This window comes from Hylaeus volcanicus, chromosome 8 (genome assembly GCF_026283585.1).
Source record: "Hylaeus volcanicus isolate JK05 chromosome 8, UHH_iyHylVolc1.0_haploid, whole genome shotgun sequence".
NCBI classification, from domain to species: Eukaryota; Metazoa; Arthropoda; class Insecta; order Hymenoptera; family Colletidae; genus Hylaeus; species Hylaeus volcanicus.
This window is the reverse complement of record NC_071983.1, coordinates 1100677-1120711: the sequence shown is the minus strand read 5'-3', so window position 1 is coordinate 1120711 and position 20035 is coordinate 1100677. Positions and strand designations below refer to the sequence as shown.

General features: G+C 42.6%; 1 protein-coding gene across 4 annotated transcripts in view; it reads right to left on the bottom strand.

Annotated features, from left to right (window-relative positions):
• Positions 1 to 715: 715 nt before the first annotated feature.
• LOC128880665 (ubiquitin carboxyl-terminal hydrolase 48-like) overlaps positions 716 to 20035 on the bottom strand; it is a 59439-nt gene continuing 40119 nt past the window's right edge. For all 4 annotated transcript variants that reach the window (XM_054130979.1, XM_054130980.1, XM_054130983.1 and 1 more), the window contains 2 exons: positions 7399 to 7483; positions 716 to 2763 (listed from right to left, as the gene is read on the bottom strand). In XM_054130979.1, the coding sequence (XP_053986954.1) occupies positions 2741 to 2763; positions 7399 to 7483 (108 nt within the window). In that variant the 3' untranslated portion in view covers positions 716 to 2740. The remainder of the gene's footprint in view (positions 2764 to 7398; positions 7484 to 20035) is intronic.

Sequence of the window (20035 nt, the reverse complement as noted above, 5' to 3'; positions counted from 1 at the left end):
ATGGACCTAACTACATTAAACTTTGCTACCGCATAATTAAACTTGGTTGTAAATCGTTGGAACGCCTAGAGTTTCCGACGGGGCTTAATCAATTAAACAGCTACCAATTTTCGGGAATAGGGTCAATCGCTATTCCCCTCTCTGTGTCAAGTGTGAAACTTAACCAAAATAACAAAAATCTTATTCTGCTCCATCACAATATTTTTGTAAATTCTTCACAGTATCGTGAGAGTAACTCACAATGAAACTGAAATTGTTATCTTGTATCAGTTTTTCCATGGAATCCTTCTAAACGAATTCGAAAATATTTAACTTCTTTTGACCTGAACATCCGAGATTCCATTTCGAGGAAGTCAGATTATTTCGGGGTGCGCCAGATTTCCTCGCGCTTGATCCCCTTTTTTCGTTTCTTTCTAATCCTTACAAATGCCAGGCAATCAAGCTTTTTCCGTAATTTGTGTTACGAACGTCCCGCATGCGAGTCTTAATCTTGACGAAAAGCACCTCGTCCTTCTTTGCAGCTATTCGTTCAACACATGTCTCGTAAACATTGACCATAAATAATTGAAGCGCCCCCAGCCTTGTCAAACAATGTTCAACCTGTATACTAACCTCTGTTTTTTTAGATCGAGCTAAAATTGAAGCTGACGCTGAAATTGATAGATAACACTTCTGATAGATAAAGAGTTAAATAATAGAAAATGGGAAGTCAGTACTACTGTGCCTTTTATTTTCAATTTCTACGACGAAGAGTAAAATTATTTCTAAGATTCCTAGATCCTTTGCAACGCACTTGCAACCATTCTCTACGTATTAACAGTGACATTTTAAGATAACTGCGCTTCGAACTCACAGAGCGAACCGAAATTATTTTAGCAAATGTCAGTCGTATAAATTGTTCAATTCAAGTACGTAAAAATTATTCGTGTAATGTACAAATACGCGGCACAGTTCTCGCGTGTTGGCACCAGTATATTCTTGCATACAAACACACGCACACACACACACACACCTGCGTACACATATGTGCCGTTCCCTACGTGTATGCAAGTGTAAAAATCAGCACGCGTTGGTGGATCCCTAGCTCGAATAAAATCTCTCAAAAGTGATACAATAATAATATCCTATCAGCACCTTGTTAAAGACAGAATAGATTTACTCTCGAACTTCCCATATTTATTAGTTTGTTTATTTTTTTTATCAAAGCATATAATGGAAGGGATGGTTCGTAAAAATTCATGATGCAGTTTAAAAAATGTTAATTAACACTTTGGCTCAAGTATGTTATTACCGTGAGAAGAGTGGCATATATTTATTTCTTCATAAAAAGATGCGAAGCACCGATGATTGCATATCAAAAGATGTAAATTATTGTATAAAAACATAATATACTCCTTTCCCTCGAAATTTCTTTGAAAAATAGTAATTATCCGAAAGAGTTGTAACACCAAATCGCCCCGAAGTCAAAGTGTTAATATTTCGTTTCATCAGCGTAGCAACACTTTTATTACAAATGCAATATTAACTATTATGGATCATTCAGAAGTCTCTTAGAAAAGTGACTCTCCATTTTTCTCTCTCTTCCACTTAAAAAAGGAAAATAGCTGCATTCCTATGAAAGCACATACAAGTCATGCAAATAAAGAAAAAATTTGAGAAATAATAATAATAACTTCATTGAATATTCGCAATGCCTCAGCCACGAATATGTTTCCTCCCTTAAACATATATAAAAATTTATTTAGTTTTTCAACCAGATATTTAATTTCTAAAAGATTTCCGAAGATATCGCCACTAGAAAGTAGAAAAACTCTATTTTCACCAACGAAGATTATCCATTTCATTTCAAGAAAAAAATATCAGCCTTGTCCTTTTTTCCTCGAACCATTCCTTCAGATACATCTCGTTAAATTGTTGAAATTCTTCGCGAAGTGTACAAAAGAAACATCGAATTGTCTTTGGGTTACATTGTCGCCATTATCTACTTACAGCTCTCTTCGACTCAAATCTGTGCGTAAAATAATAATAATAATAATAATAGTAATAATAATAATTAATAATTAATAATAATAATAATAATAACAATAATAATAATAATCATAGTAATATTAGTTATACTATCAATAATAATAGCAATAATTAAGAGAAAACAATACACTATCTTCCCAATTTCTTGTCCTCGATGACGTATGCTAATTAGCTCGTATAATATAATATACAGGGTGTGGCCGAATAACATGTACTAGCGGGCACGAGGTGGTTCCTTATAAAAAAATAAGAACAAAATATGGAATAAAATTTGTTCATGCTATTACGTATGCTGTTACGGCTAGGTTGCGTAGTTGATAAAATAAAATGTTGTTCGTTAAAAGTCTTGTGTGTATTTTTTCTTGAACTCGATAACTTTTAAATGATGGGTAGATATTGTTTATAAGCATACGTACGAATAAGATTTTCAAACTCGATTTTCTGAAAAACTAAGCTTTAAATGAAAAAGTTTTCTTGTACATTTTGTTTTCATTTTTTCATAAGGAACACCACCTCGCGTCCGCTAGTACATGTTATTCGGCCGCTCCCTGTACATACATATTATACGTATTATATTTATATATATATATGTATATATTATATATAGAATATTATAACTCGTGTACAAAAATATTTTATATTTAATCGACTATCATTATTGAACGTCCCGCCACACGGTAATTGGCTATCCCCTGATCCTCGATGATGCAAATCAGCTCGGCACCAATTCCGTCCCTAGAACAATGAGAAACATTGTTAACAGGGATGGTACGCCAGACAAACAGCGACTGAAAGGAACTGTAATGGAAAGGAAATGGAGTGACCAATGTAAAACCATATTTTGAATATTACAAAATTTCCTGTGACCATAGCAAAACAACGACACTCGTCAATGTTCCTCTATCGTGAATTACTTAAATAACCAAAAATACTTTCTCTGTTCAGTTTTGCTACATATACTAGTTCTTGCTCCGCGTATAATAGTTTTTGTCAAAGGAGACTTTCTTCCGACGAACGAGCCGCACCAAGTTTGCTTCTATTGTTTTATGAAGGGTCCCTTCTTTCACCAACAACTTATGTGTGTGTACGGATCTAGTCTGGTAGCCACGGAATCGAATGAAATGCGCTTCGCGGTCGAGTGACTTTTCCGAAATGTTTTTCCAGCGAGCAGGAAACAACGGAGACTCCATTCTTTCTCCAGGCTGTTCTTTTGTCCTCGACCGCGGAATCCTTTCTCGCGATACTGCAGGAAAAAAGACCCGATCGAGGGAAAGGTTTTGCCTGGGATGTTTGAACAACGCGAAAAAGGATTGTCCAGAAAAGATTTTCTAATCGAAAAGGAGGCACCAGGTGGCCCATTCCAACAGGAAAAAAACGTCTTTGACGTTTCGGTACTTTTGATCATTTTATTCAGACTTTTCTAGATTAATCTTTTAACTCGTGTTGGTCAGTGTTATGATGCTGTATTATTCGAAATGAATTCAGTACTATGGATAGCTATTTGAGAGAGTGGTAACGATGTCCTGGACATTGAAAGCTGGAAAGAATAGGATAGTCAAAGTGATAGGAAAAATGTTTAAAAGCAGGATTTCTTGAACATCTGAAAATGAAAAACATAGATGGGAATGCGTTAACAATGGAAAAGAGAGGAGGTTTATTTGTTTTAATCCTTGGTGAAGTAGATTTTCTATTCAGAGAAACCGACGAAGGTTGGTTTAAGCATTTACCGATCGAATGGTCTCGCAGATTACGCGCCTCGGGTTCACGGGACGGGCATCTCCCTTCGGGACTTTTTCAGTCTTCTCGTCTCCTCGTCTCGCGGCATTCTAGGCCGGGAAGATAATGCAATAATAAGTATAAGTTAGGTAGAAAGAGGATCTGCGATCGGGGAACCAGTGCTCTTCGCAATCTTCGGGTGCCGGTTGATTATTATGTCGTTCAGAACGGGCCCCGAGCATTTTCACGAGCACTCTGAATGGCTTCGTTGCGTTTCCTCGCAGACCGACTTTGTTCCTGGTGTTCTTGTTTTAAAAGGTTTGCTGGTTTTTAAGCCGAGGTATCGGTTCGGGGCGATGAGCCACGCTCAAAGTAATCTAGTCAGTGAGTTATTTATAAGGGTGCAAAGTCTTATAATTCGAAATGAAAGTTCCATTACAATTCATAAAATATACTGCAAAGGGTTTAAAGAATATTCCATTAATATTAAGAAAATATATTGTAAAAGATCTAAGGTAGAAAGTATTCGATTAATATTCAAACAATGTATCGCAAATAAATTGTATCATAAATAGCATCGTTTAAGAGTTCAGAACTTTCTAAAATAGGAGATCAGACAGTTCACTGTCACTTTAATAATCGTTACAGTCTCGACGTGTGATAGTTTTTCTAGGGATTTCTTGCGATTGTGTGGCACGCGGAGCGGAAAGAGGACTACGGCCGCGTACACGTAAAACTTCCCTCAATTCTCCCCTCTTTTTTGCTATTAGCTAAGTATACCGCCTCTGGCTTATGTTAAGCTTCGGCAATTATTTGTCATAGTCAGCCGAAACGAAAGCGGAGACAAAAGCGCCACGGAAAACCGGGGGCCAAGGCCTTTAGCCTGAGACGTTCTCATCAATTTCGATGCTATCGTTTCCATCGTTCGTTCGTTCGTTCGTTTATTTAAAGTGCGTAACTTATTATACAAAGTTATTACACTACTGCTTACTTATTACTAGCTTATTTCCATTCTTCTTATCATCGTCTTACATGACTCCTGCATTATTTTAATACTGTTTGCAGTATCTCTTACATCTCATCAATCGGGACCCACTGGCCCCCCTTTAGCTCGGGTACCTCGGGGTTGCTATACCCGTACTGTAGCTACAAACACCGCTACAGCTCCCAAGGACAATCGTTTTCATCCTTCGTTTCTCTACTTCCGTTTCCATCGCTGGCCCTTACTTCGCGCGTCGAGGTTACCAAAACATCATTTTTTCGCCCAAACGTTTGAGTACATGATATAGAAAATGGTATCAATTTGAGACTGAGAAATTTCAAACAACAGTAATCGCAAATACGAAAAGTCTGGGTATTGTTATCGAAGAAAATATTTTCCAAGGATTGGCGTCGCCTTTGCGCGCTGGGTCGCGGTCCTTGTTAGCGCAACGGTGAACAGGTGCATCCTCTCATTCCCTCAGCGTCTCCTTTGCGTTCTTGCGACTCTTAAACGCGCGGCCAACGATCACGATAATGTCTTCATCTCTTACTTTCCGCGAGCGGCGGACCGCTCGCGCGCGGATCCCGCTTCTTATCTGCGTTGAGCTTTTTGCGATAATAGCGCGTGTAATTCTAGCGGCTGACAAAAAGGCTCGAGGTAGGGGGAAAATTGATACGGCGCTGCTTTGAAAGGGCTGTTCGGGATCCGCGAACCGTCAACAGGATCGGGAATGAGTCTCATTCTTTTTGGGGACATTTTAGCTCCGCGTTTCATGTTAAATTCCAAATTCTTCTAGATCACAATCTATGCATTCAATTAGTACTCTATGAAATTTTCAAGATTTGTTCAAGTTCTTTAGCTTAGATGAAACCAGTTTGAATATTAATGCAATAGATTGTGGTACATGATTAATGAGCAGCGTAACACTTGCTTCGTCTACAACTTCACTGAAATAAAAAATAGAAATTGCACTCTCATCACGGTTAAAGAATTCTAAGAATAATGAGAAACATTGGAAGGTTCAGAGAACACTGAGGACACTTTCTATTAATTATTTCTGTGGTCGAAAGAAGCCATCGTCCGACAAAATATCGAGTCTGCTCGGATTCAACGGAGTTAAAGGGTCGAGGAAGTTACAGCGCGGCTCTTGAAAATAATATACGTTGCTAATTTCGAGCACGACCACCGTTTCTGACACGTTCACCCCCCGGGTGGAGGGGTGGCTTTCTCATGAATGTGCCGCGGAGTTTCGTGAGCTCCTCCTTAATGAACCGAGTTCGCGAAAACCATTAATAACCGAAAGCCAAGTCCCGAAACGAGAGAGGACTTACCCCTTGAGAAGGACGACAGCCTCCAACCCCGTGAGAAACACTCCGAGTGTTCACCGGAAATACTTTTGCGCGAAGAAAGAAGAATTCGAAAAGTGAAAGATACTTTAGAAGTAAAACTAACAGCGGTAGCAATAGAAATCAAGAAACAAACGAGAAATAGATACTTGAATCCCGTTCTTGTTTCGTTACATTATCTTTTTTAAAAAAATTTGGAACGATCTTTTGGAAAAGAAATTGTTTTTCCTTAAAAAACAAGAATGTCTGTAAAGAAAATGTAATTCAAGTCTAATGGTCAACCAAACACAAATGCAAGACAAGAAACGATGAATTACACCGTCAAGGGCCACGGAATTCCGTCGAGAAGCGCAAAAACGCCACGCAAAATTCTCACCCTCGCAGCGACACGTACGAAGACGTCGAGAGGTGGTGGTGGTTTGGCAGCCCTAATGCGACGTATCAATATACGTGGGTGCCAGTGATGGGCCAATATCGCATAAGTGGCCCGATTCGCCGTCATTTGTTACGTTTTGTTCGGGTCTAAGTAATTTAAGAGTCACCCTTTGCTCGCCGCCCTCCACGGCCACGGAGAAACGGCCTGGAGGGGATTGTGGATCTCTTGGGGTGGAGAAAGGGGCGGGTGGCTGCACTTCGCCTCCATTCTTCGGTAAATCGCGGCATATTTGTCAGATTTTTGTTCGAGAACAAAACCTCGGCGACCTTCCTTCTTCCCTGGCGGAGGAAGGGCTGGGTTTCTTGGGGATGAGAGTTAAGTGGATTGGTTTCGTTCCAGATCTGTACGAGCGTCTGAACGCGGCCGACTTAATTCGAGCACCGCGCTGCCGGGAACACTTGATTCCACGGCATCCGATTCTCGTGGACGAGCAAACGCTGTCTTTCGGTGAGTGGATGCACTTTTTTCCTTAGAATTTTTTACGGCGTACAGGGGTGCTGGATGTCGATGAAGATTGCCGTGTGAAATGGCTTCGTGTTTTTTGAAACACAATAAAAACTCATTCTCAACAATCATTTGCTCCACTTATCACTGTATACCATAAATATTTGCTTGCAACTTCCTAATGTAGACTGGCGTTAATTTTAACCAGTAATTCCAAAGCGTTTCTACATAGAGCTGACCAATAACGTGTACCAAGTGCTCCAGCTGTGAAGCATGAAAATTCAACGAACGAAGGAGTCTCGAACGGTGAATTGTAAATTCTATAGAAACAATTCCGTGAACTAGAGCGAATGGATGGTTTTTAAAGCGTGTAAAGCGAGGATTCTCTACGGGGCGATACGTTGCATGGTAATCAGTGTTTGGACGAGTATGGTATAATTACTTACCCTTGAAACCCTTTTCCGGTGAGGTGACCTCGGGATTATTCGCGTCCGCCGTGACGTCAGCCTCGTTTTCTATCGGCGTGTCGATCTGAAAGCAGACGAAAATATCCTTTGATCATCTTCGACATCTTCGATCTTTTAGAAGAAAGATTGTCATTGTTTGTGCGTGGGTGAAAAATACTATTTCAACAGAATATGTATAATATTTTGTTCGTATTGAAGTAAATTAGAATAGGATTTGCGAGTACATAATTGTATCTTCCTCACAAAATCTCACGATCCTCGTTGAAAAGTGCTATCAAAAGAGAGCAAAAGAGCCACGGATATTTAGCGATGCACATAAAGGACATGTGTGAACAGCTGTCGACGTTCGTACGATCGTCTTCCCACGCGTCTTCGTGGATCGCACGTGGGATCACGAGGATCCACATGGAACTGGAGCCACGTGAATCCCTTGATTCGCCCTCGTGCATCGTCAGATGTTTGTAACAATACAAAATACTTATGTATAAGTCGCTAAAAAAAACTTAACTCTTTTCTAAGTCGAGTCATTAAAAGGTGATTATTAAAAATGAGTGGTTACATTAAAAATTCGACCATTCCGCTATGAGAATACAAACTAACAACAACGCAATAAATCGAGGAGGTCTGGGAAAAATATCAATGATGATATTATCCGCTGATCGGTGTTAGATCGAGAGGAAACGATTTCTTAAAACGACGAGTGGGTATCGCGTAGGTGTAATTATGTCTCTGGAACCCCTTTTTCCCACAGAACTAAATATAGAGAGTGTCATCCGATGGCCTGGACACACATGTCTCCTATAGCAGGGCCACATCTGGTCGCTGTTTCCTGCTAGCCGTGGCATCTTCTGCGATATGATTTATTTTGGACCGAAGGAATCCCAGAGATTCACCGTGCACTTAGGCTGCTCGAGACGGGTCTTCCGGCGGTGACAATTGGGGATTCGTCCACCATAATTCATAAGAACACACAACTTTCATTTTGGAGCTTATTTATAATTCATTGATCGAGGTCCATCTTAAAAATTCCCAAAGATACTTGCATTCGATTTCAACGACTCTATCCATCAACCCTAATCAAAATCTGTTATCAGCAACCCTTTCGTTGCAGACTCAAGAGTGAAACCTTGTTCGTTGAAGCCAAGGAACGTCCCAGAAGATTGGATCGAGGTCACCAGCATCGGGAATGCACCGTGCACCACGAGTTCCCCGAAGTTTCTTTCTTTCATCTCCGAAACATTATTCTCAGGCCTAACAGCAGGGCCCGTCCCGTCCCCGAGTCGTGAACAGGGGCACCGAGGGGTCCAGAGAGGCCAGGTAAAGAGCGTCTACGCGCGGCCAGTTTTGAAATGCTCGGCAATATAGTGAGTTCGTTACGAGGCTCGGTTCGACGTGGTATGGCTCATAATTGTAGAGGTGGGTTTCTCGAGCAGCACACCTTGGGGCGCGCCATTTCTCCGGCCTGACACCTATTGACCACGGGAAAATTTGATATTTCAAAACTTTAATCAATTTTAGAGAAAATTCATCCGATCTGAACTCCAAGTTCCATCGATATTACGGTAAAATTAATTCGCACGAATTTTCCAATTTAAGACATTTTAGAAGGGTTGAGTGACAGCCGATGAGGGGGAAAGAAAAGCTAACGAAGAACGGACAAAATATTTCCGTCGAAGCGAGGATGAAAATTATTAGCCAGGGAATGTCTTAATTCTCGACAACGGAGCGAAGACTCGCGGTGCTCTGGTTAACATAAATTTTTTCTCTTCGACGCGCGGTGAAACGCGAGGATACGCTCTCAGCGAAAGACGGCGTGCAACGCGAGCTGCACGCCGGTGCATAATGCATGCGAGGCGTCGGAAGGCGTTTAAAGGCAGAGGCCAATGTTTTTTGCGGCGAACCGCGGCCTTTTTCGACACCTTATCAGCGACACGGACCCGTGACGCATCTCTTCGAAAACACGGTGTCTCGAGCCTGCCAGGAAGTTGGCACCATTGACTTTCATTGTTTTTAAAACGGTGGAATTCGATGGACAGGACATTTCGAAGTATCGGTTCGAAGCCGTACAGAGAAAAATGTACAGCTAACTTCGAACCGGTATCACGAAATCGATGTACACAAATTTTAATGGAAACTTGAAATGGAAATTATTTAATGTAAACATAGAGATTCTCAAATAGATAGATACAACCGAGTTAATAGAAATAATTCGATCGAAAACAGACTGATTCAAACTCTAGATGTACGAGCATGCCGTTTAAAGTATCAACGTCCAGGTTACCAGGGATCTTTTACCTGAACGAGTCGCGCGTCACCTGGTCGACCATACGTTATACTTATCCTAGAAGCTGCGCCAGAAAAAAGTCGCTGGGCGCGCAGTAAAATCTTGGTGGAATCTTTATAAGAGATTAACGAGATCCACGCGTCTGGTATTATCGGCACGCACCCAAGACCACTTGTTCCAGGGAGCAACCTGTAGATGCTGGCATACCGCACCGCTCGCACGAGAAACTGAAGCAGGAATTCAGGGTTAGCCGCGCGGCCAAATATAGATCGGAGTGTATGTGGGAACACGTGTACACAGCCATAAATATCTCCTTTACGTTTCGTCAGCGCAATAAGACCGCGCTGCGACCCAACTACAGATGCGCCTACGCATAATTGGACGGGACGCATTAACCCATCTTTCCTTTCATTTTTATGTAAATAATATAGCGTAGATTAAAGGTTCTAATGCTTAGGCATAACATTCCAAATATGTATGGGTATTCTACCGCTGTAGTCTGACTAAAGTGTGGGGTAAGTAGAATTTACGAGTTATAGACAGACGCGTTAGTCTGATTGGACTCCAAAACAAAAACCCTTATGAAAAGATGTTATTCTGTATTTTCTATTCATTTTTTCATATATATTCACCTATATTACCAGTTACCAAGCAGTCCATACAATAGAAACAAAAAGGAATGTAACTAAGAAGAGATAGAAATAGTGGGCAAGAGGACTCGCATTCCTTCCAGCGAATCCTAAGCTACCAACGGTAAGAATAGATCACGGTTTGCCAAAAAATACGAGCAATTACCAGCGAAACGGCTTGGCTGACATCAATGAAACGGCTGAGCGTTGAACGAGCTCATTCCTTCGCGAACGACCACTCCTTCCAGTCGTAATACCGCCTTCGCTGGAACCCGGAAATATAAAGTTCAGTGGAAAAGGTAAACGCGGTCAAACGCCCATTTAAATATTCATTACTTTCAACGAACCAAACCCAAGTTAAAATATGGAGGTGCTCTTCTCTGCTTGGAAACAATGCGAGTGAATGTTTCATAGACGTTCGCCTCGTTATTTAACTCTTTTAATTGTATCGAGGAATGATTACTGGATTCTTGGAAAATTAAGTAGTACTTTTAGTACTAGAGTAGTCTTTTTAAAATGGATGCATGAATAATTCAGAGATATTCGTTAGAGGTTCCAGCTATACATGTAGTTCTCAGAATACTCTGAGACACTTTCTGCTCGATGAAATAAAGCGACCTCTCTCTCGAAAGCCACGCCATATGTCTCACCACGAAAAGCGACTCTTCCCTGCGTCATCTGCTGTCGAGATGAAGAGAAACAACCACTGGCAGTGGTTGCTGCCAGACGTCAACAAACAGAAGCTTGGCTAACAAGTGTTCAGAGTTCCTGTTCTCAGGAGCGATAAAAATATTTCAACTTGTTGGAAAAAATAGAGAAATATACACTCGACATCGCTGAAATATCCTCTTCCAGAGACCACATTATCATCCCCCAAAAGCAAAGTCCACCACGAGCCAACCAAAGAACCCAAATCGCCGTTTAATCGTCGATTTCGTCCAGAAGCCGTTAATTTCACGCGTGATTCGTGTATTTCCAAATTACTGCGTAGGGGAGGAGAGAGATGGAGACCAAAAGCTCACGTACTCGGATCGAAGTAAGAATACAGCTCCCTCCATAACTTATTCAGCGTTTAAGGGAAGTTCGATACCGCGACGAGGAGGAAAGGAGGGGTTGGGGCTCATAAATCATGGCATTTTCAGATTTCCTTTTATCAGTGGTGCTCTGGCGGTGACCACCGTTGACCCGCGCCCATAAATATCCCCATTAATATTAACTTAGGCTAGGCTAGAAGCCGAGAATCGCGAGTGACCGAAACGAGCCGGCAAAAAACTGGGCCAGGGGGTGTGCTGCGGCCGCTAGGAGCAGCCAGAAGGAGAAAAAAATCTCGTATGCCGGGGACGAATCTCATATTGGACGCAGCTGGGAATTGGCCGATCGAAAAATTCATGATGAACCGAATTTCGAAGGGGTGGTTCCCACCCCTCGTGTCGAGTAACCAAAGTCCGAGGGAGGGAATATTAATTTTATCTTCTTGTTATTCCTGCGTTTGCTTCTTTGCCAGTGGAATCTATGGATGCGTGGGCGTCAAAATACGTTTTAATAAAATAACGTTTAAAGTACGTCCACGCGTCGTTGTTATAAAGGCTGCCAGTCTTTACATACACTTTCATGGAGAAGAAACGAAACGTGGCGACAAATAGTCGAATAGAAAATGCAAAAGCGTTCAATTTCTTTTGAATCACGTCGCGGAGGAATGTAAGGGGGATAATTAACTGGTGATCCGAGCGAGTTCGCGACACCCTCTAGGGAAGCTTGCAAAAAATCCGAGGACGTAAGACACTTTCCCGTTGTTCCATTCTTTGCGTTTCGTTACCTCAGGCAAAACCATCACCGACTGACGACAATGAACGCGCCCTCTCGGGAATGACGACGATTATCCATCATTGAGGTGAACTGGACATTTAACACGCATTGTTCGTAGGTAATTCGTTGAATTGTCAGAATTTTGCTCTGTTTATTTTAAACGCAACAGACTACGTTAAACCTCCGAGAATAAAACTGAAGAGCACATCCAACGTTCCACCGATCAGTGAATATTTTACCACATCTTCCCGGTACGTTATCGATTTTTCGAATCTTCGACTTGATCTCGTCTTTGCTAAAAGCCCTTCTGAATGATCTCCTCCCCCGCGTCCGAAGGTAACATTAACGATCCCATCGCATCGATAAGAGATGCCGCGGAATCGCGAGCCTCGCGATTTCTTCCCATGCTGAATTCGATCCGAGACGCGATATCACCTATCCCCGTAGCTATCTGTCGATAGGTAGCGTCGATGCCTTTTAAGCGACGAGAATGAAAAATCTCCATGTCTACGCGCACCGTCGGTTCGATTATTGTCCGATCGTAGCGAACCCGATGATGATGACGCTGCCTTTTAAGCCTGAATCGGCTTAATTGATTTATTTCTGAGAGGGTCCAGGAGTCAAGAAACCGGGACCCCTGATTGGCCCGACGGCGAGGGGGCCGCCGTCAGACAGGACGATCGGCCTCGAAGGACCTCTTTCTCCTCGGAATCCTTTCTTCGATCTTATCCACGAAGGCTCGACAATTAAGGATAATAATTACGGTGTTCCGGCTACTGATCTCCCGGCTACCGGTCTTGCGACGACGAAAAAAAATCCAAGACCCAGGGCCGACTACAATGTTCGATATATAGCGGTAACGAAAGTGGGCAATTTAATTAATAGCGGCTCGATTTTTACGCACGTTGTAATTATTACTATTTTAGACCCGATGATGGGGGGGATTACCGGGTGTAATTAACGGTGGATTAAGGTTCGCGAGAGCTGCAATTATTAGAATTTTAATTCGGTGAGGTGGGGGGTTAATAATAATTCGTCTCATCTTCAGGTGGAGTTGGTAATTATTAAAATTTCAAGAACAGTATATAGGTTTGGAATCATTTGTACTTTTAGCAATTTTTATTATTTTTTTCGAAAGTATTTTCAGGTTGAAAAAGGATTGGAAAACCATGATTAATTCGATAAATAATACACTTGTTCCAATTTGAGTATATTAATCACCAACTACCCTTCCCCCAATTCAAGAAATCTGACAGTCTCCAATGGCTCTCAAGAAAAGAGTCTTGAGTTTACTATTCCTGTAAAAAACTATCTATCGCGCAACAACCCCAAAATTTTCGCGGTCAAGAGAGACATGTCTCATAAGAGAGGCACGAACCACCCCCTTAGACTCGGTGTCACGAAAGCTGCTCGCGGAGCCATAAATCCGAAGGAAGGATTCACGCCTATCGCCTGGTCTCTCGTCCACGCGCGTACACGCGCCTGACCGAGGAAAGTGTCCGGTCGTCGCGAGAGGGTGAGATCGGAGCCACCCCCTACGTCGAATCCTGGTCGGGCCAAGCACTGCAAGATTTGTCCCCTAATGTAGTCAGTGAGCCTCGGGGACGGCTCGACGATGGGGTTCGCAAGTAGGCGTCTAGAAAGTGAGTAATGCTCACGACAAACGCAGCCCGGAGGGGGATGAAGAGAGGTTGGGGGACCCAGGAGAAGATCCTGGCAGATAGGGTGCTAAGCGACACGCTAAGACCGCTGACTATCTGCGTGGCTCCTCGAGGGTTGCTCTTCACCCCTCTTCATCCTCTCCCTCGCGTTTCCTTTCGATCTTCACTGTCTCTTTCTACTTTGGAGAAGCTTTCTGTTCTTTCTCTTCTTTATTTTATAACGGTACCAAATCCGTTTCGTACCGATTATTGTACCTACTAGTCCAGGCTTGCTTGTTACGATTCACCGATCTTCCACATCCGTGTTTTTCTTCCCACATAAATCGGTGGCATTGAACACTATTATCCCTCAGAACTACAGGTTGTATTTCTTCTACTCTTACCCCAAGAATTCCTCTTTTCGGGGGGATGTCTTTGTCTCGCAACCCTCCTTCTTGGCCACCGAGTCGCGCGCGATCTTTTACGGTCTGCAATTTGCCAGGGTGTTTCCCTTTACCCTCGATTTGGGGCGCAAAGGGTGTTGAATTGTTGCGAGTAGCCGGTTTATCGTTCTCGATCGCTTTGGGGAGTATAAAGGTAAAGCCTGACTACGAGTAAACACTGTGTAAACATAAATCCCCCAAAGTAATCATTTCCAAGACCTTCTTCTGTTTTGTGCCTAAATCAAGAAGGATGCACCTCGCTGAATAATTCCAAATAAATCGTCAATAGACGATAGAGAAAAATCAGAAAGGTCACTTGAATATTTTAAACTTAACACCGCGTGGAACTTGAATCGTATCGACGCCCAAAGTCACAGAAACTAAGAGACGAGCACGTCGAGAATCACTTTAGACACGTCGCCTATCAAGAGTCGAGCCATGCTTCCGGCAAAACACAAAGACCGCCTTCATGCCCACGCACCATCCTCCTCCTCGTCGTCTTTGCCGTCGCGCTCTTTGACGACGACGAAGCAATCGAGCCTGTTCGCTCTCTCGAAGCAACTTGTTATCGTCACGTTGCCACCACGTGTCTGTTATACAACGTACCCAATCCGTGATTTTCGTTTTAATCCAGCGAGAAAGTTCCATGTTGGAACGAATACGGATGATATCTCGAATATCATCGAACATCTCGAGTTATCAATGACAACTTATCACGTATTCTACCGTCGAAGGGTTAGATGGCTTCCAAGAGCGGACGAAGGCATGGGTGATGAAGAGAAAAAAGCGAGGCTCGAGGAATCGCGTGAAAAAGGAAAAGAGCTGTGCGGAGGTAGAGATTAGACGAAGGAGAAGGTTTTTGGACGATCACCCGTCACGCGTAGGTGTTGTGCGCGGAGTGACTGATGAGTTTTCCGCTCGATTGGATGACGGCTGAACTCTCGCTCATTTTTGTATCTTTTTCCCACCCTCGTCACAAATACCGTCCACTGACCGCGTTCGACCTAAATCTCAGACAAATCCGACGCCGTCCACTGCACTGCGGTTTCTCGTGAAAGGAATCTGGGATTCACTCGACGACTTTGTTGACTAAGCATTCTTTCTATACGATTTAGGCAGTAATGAATATTTTATTGAATTTTCTTACCACTGTGTGTTAAATAAGTACTTTGATAAATGGCTAAATCTTCTTGGCAATAAGGACAATGATAATATTAATTACTGTTTCCCAGAATTTGTCTTGTTCTTTTCAAAAGAGATTAAAGAATCCGACGAGCATTAGTTCGAATCGCGCAACAAAGTGACTGTTGTACTTGCTCGTTTCGTCGGCTGGCGACCGATGAGTGGACCACTGTGCACTTGCTTCACACCCGGTAGACGGAGGGGTGTGTAAAGACATCCGCCGCAGCGGTCGGGACAGAACACCGCGGCCCTTCTTGAAAATAATTTGAATAATTACCGGCCCTAGTTTTTCATCGGGGATGCTAAACAGCTGTTGTCTACGCTTCTCTTCTCGAGGCTTCCGTGAGACGAGAGACAATGCAGGGACTCCCGTAATTTTCTTAAAAGACAGCCCCCTCTGCCATTTCTAGTGATTAGAATGACAATGCATGTTCATTTTTAACGAGAAAGCAAAATTATGGCAGAGCAATATACTTAATGGTTTTTATAAAATTTAGATGCTGTGACAAAGTGTTACATCATTTAGCGAGGCTAATTTATACGTAAATGTGCATTGTATTTTATTTTTAGAGAAATTAATAGCACACGATATCTGTCCATTTAAAAATTCTCCAAACGAAGTCAAAGACACCGATATTAATTTTTCCATCAACGTCTTCCGGAATTCAAGATCAAGTCTAGGTACTAATATCCGAGGACACGTCTCGCGGTGTCCTGTGGAGCACGTACGACTTCTATTAACGACAGGCCCCCCCCTTTTTGGCAAAACACACGCCGGGGCTGACTCGGCGCAGCCCCGAGTAATAATTCGTCGGCCGAATTAGCGCCATAAGTTTACCGTTGCGACAGCCACGGGGACAATATTAATCTACTTTGAATTTATACACCGTGCGGTCTTCCGCCGCGTAACTTCCTTCGTATTAAGTCTTCCAGCGACCTTTTCGCTCTCTTTCGGGTTCGAACGTTCCTTGCGAATGCTAATCAAAAAGGATCTGAGCAATTTCTATTACTCCAAAGAGATTTCAGTAAAAAAGTGAGTATAGAAAATGAAAAATAAAGTTTCGATTATACGGTTTACAAGGAGTTTAGATTGTTTCCAAAACGGAGCCTCGTGCGAAAAAATTTCTTTCTTTCTACATTATCATAAATAATCTCTCTTGGCCACTATATTCACCCCGTACTTGTATTATTTTGCTTTGTTCGGGTACGATTGTGTAACGACGCGAACACAGACGGGATTAATTTAATTTTCGAATGAATGTGTTCGGAGTGTGGGTAGCCGTGGGTTTATTTACACTGTGGCGCGTATTAAGACGCGGTCAGAGGGAAGGGGTGAGATTCACCCCTTTCGGTGTAGACAGATAAATAACTCAAGACAGTCTGGGAATAACTTAAGACGCGCATCCGTGATGAGAGCATAGAAAGCACAAGGAACTCTTGTACCAGAAAATTGTACAGTCGTCCTAACGTTTCAGAGTATAGTTCTTATGAAATATTTTATTCCACCATTCAGATTGCAATTATTTCTTTTCCTGAATATAACATTTTACATTACTGTGCGTTTCGACCTCACTTCCTCCTCAAGCATAAATTAAATACAAAAATCTGAGCAACAGTAACGAAAATATATTTCCCTTTTGCAGAAAATATTCACGACGTATATACTTTATCATTGCTCCTGTTCAGAGTTAGTTCGAGTTTAGGATGAAATCCTCGAAGAAACTGAGGAATCACACTGGATCTCGTTCGCAGAATTCTTGCGCGTCTTGAGATCCTTCGTGGACCCTTTCGTCGGGATAAAAAGGGCCAATCATAACTGCCACTTAATTAGCCCATGATAGTTACCGCATCGCGACGGATATTAACGAATTTAGCGTGATTGAAAGTTAAATGACTTAAACGGGCGCGTCTTCTTGGTTTCCCAGGATTCTCCAATGTAACGGCGAAGGACCGTAACAACACGCAATAGGCTGCAATTACGTGATTAATGGAGGGAGTAAATAGAATTTTATTTCGGAGTTTTATGACGGTCGTTTCGAGTTTAAAGATTGTTTCATGGTCAACAGAGTACTTTGGCAATTTCTGACGGAAAGGAAGAGTGCACTTCTTTGATAAACTCTGGTTAAACCTTTGAATTGCGATAACGAGCTTGAATTGCTTGAAAAAAAAAACATAAAACATAAAAGATACAATTCATTAAGAAGAAAAAAGCAGACTAACTTTGAAAAAGAAGAAGTCTCTTACATTAAAGAAAAAGGTCGAACAAAAAATCGAAGAAATCGTCGCGAAATCGATGGGTTCGAGTGTAAACGAAGAAAAGCGATCGCAGCGAGATTACGTTAATTTGTACGTTCGAGGAATGGAATTGGAGATCGACTGGGTCCGTGGATCGACATCGAATAAATTCAGTTCCATCGGCAAAGCGACACTCGCGACATTAAATCGAAATGTACAGATCCCAAGGCATCGTCGGGTCGATCGATCGATCGATCGATCGACGGATCGGGTTATTTTGCAGTCGAGCCGGTCGCGCGTTCCTTTTTGCCATGCCTTCGGGATCGCGGCATAAAGGGCCCTATCGGATGTTTCCAATTTTCTGTTGGCGCGGCTCCTGGACTACCGTGTACAGCCCCGCTATATTGGAATCTTCGCCAGAAAAAGGAACAACGAGCGCTGGTGCAAGCTAGGGACCAAGACGCAAACCTTCTAAAACAACGGCGGTGAACAAACCACCGAGGAAAATACTTCGAAGCAACGAACGGGTACATCGCAGAAAAAATTCGGAAGCTGATGAATACGTACACAGAATCGTGAAGAATAAACAACGAAGATAATTTTTATAAGTTTTTCATACTTTACATATGTAACTTGTCAATATTATTCATTAATTATTCATATTCAGATTATGCTCTCTGTATCCAACATAGTATACGTGCCTTTGAATTTTTCTTCAAAATTGCCACAAACTTTCTAAACAACCCAATATTTTGGAGCTGCCCAGACTGTTCCTAAGAATTCCTTCTAGTCTTACCGGAAGACTAAAAGTAATCTTCCTAAAATTTCCTCCAGTAGAAAAATTCTGCAGGTTTCCACAGGGCCTGAAGGCCCAGAAACGATCGGATTCGCGATCGACGGAGGGGGGAAAAAATAATAGGAACAGGAGAGACAAAGGGGGCCAAGATCGGAGCGAAAAGAGGTGCGCGATGGAATTAGACGAGCCTAGCGAAGCCCAAAGGAGTGGATCGTCCGAACGTAATAGAGGAATCCAGCGAAAGTCGAACGGAGAACGGAGTTGCGGGTAGAAACACGCGGAAAGGAGAGAGAAATGACCGTGGAAGAGTGGAAACGGGCAGCGATAGAGAGAGAGGAGCGCGTCGAACGCGGACATTCGTCACACGACATCAAACGCGGCTGCCGCCCGTTGGAGACTCGACCGACCGACTCTAAAGACTCCCGGTCGATCAGCCATGAAGAGAGGGCACACAGTGAGGAGGAATTGCAAAAAAAAATTATGGGGAAAAATGAGTGGAAGGAGGAAACGAGCGAGACCGACTTTGTAAGCAACTCTGTTCGCCTCCTCGTTATTCCTGCTCCAGCAATTTAACGCGTTTTCGAGAGGGGGTGGGAGATTCGTTATTGCCTCGTTAATAAGTTAATTACACGGGGAGGGTGTCAAATTGTGAGTTTGTGAATTTTAGAACGTCTTTAATGATAGGGTTTACGGGGCACTGACATTTTAACTCGTACCAAGTTTCACAGGGACTATCAAGGGATCCTTTCTCACGGTCAACAGTGGAAATATGAAGAAAGTGGATATCCATTTGTATAACTGATACCGTAACCAAATACACGATTGAATCGTACGCTACATCATTAGTAGACGAATCTATACTACTGCTCTTACTCGGTAATCCACGAGTTTAACTACCAATGAATCTTTTCATCTTTTCCCGACCCATCCAGTACCATGAACATTAAATAGGATGCTCCAGCCCACGAGATGGAGATGGACATCAGCGTACTTACACTGACTATTACTGCGACCTTGAATTACTTCACGTACTATGACAGAGCATTAAATGTATCAAAAGACGAGTTCCACGAGTGAATCTAATGGCAAGTCATCTCAGTCATTGAATGTTCCAGGATTCTGTACCGGTAGCTGACTTAGTCTTGCCGCCGTCGTTGATCGATCAGTACACAATGAACCGAGGAACTGTTCCAGTAGCCAGCCCGGACGTCAATAGAGACAGCTCAACACAGAAAGCTATTTCTGGGGGTCTAAGGCTCTTTCAGAGCGAACTGAACTCTCTTCAACGAGCTTTGCCCATCTTCGAGGACTCCCAGAACGTCCAGAGACTACTTTTGTAAAAAGGAGAGCGGCAGATGAACGGACGTGAAGTCATCCAACTCGACTATAACACCTAATCTAAAAAAAGAGTACTCCTTCAATTATCATCGTTTAAAAATACATAAAGCTTCCCAGGAAATACGAATTACCATACCATCTGGTACCAAAGGTCACAATTAATCGAAGAGCAAATTTCTGTGACAGACAGCACCGTTCAAGTTAATTTCCATCGAATCCATCGAATCAGCTTTGCCCAGTAAAAAGGCCACACATTTTCCAAC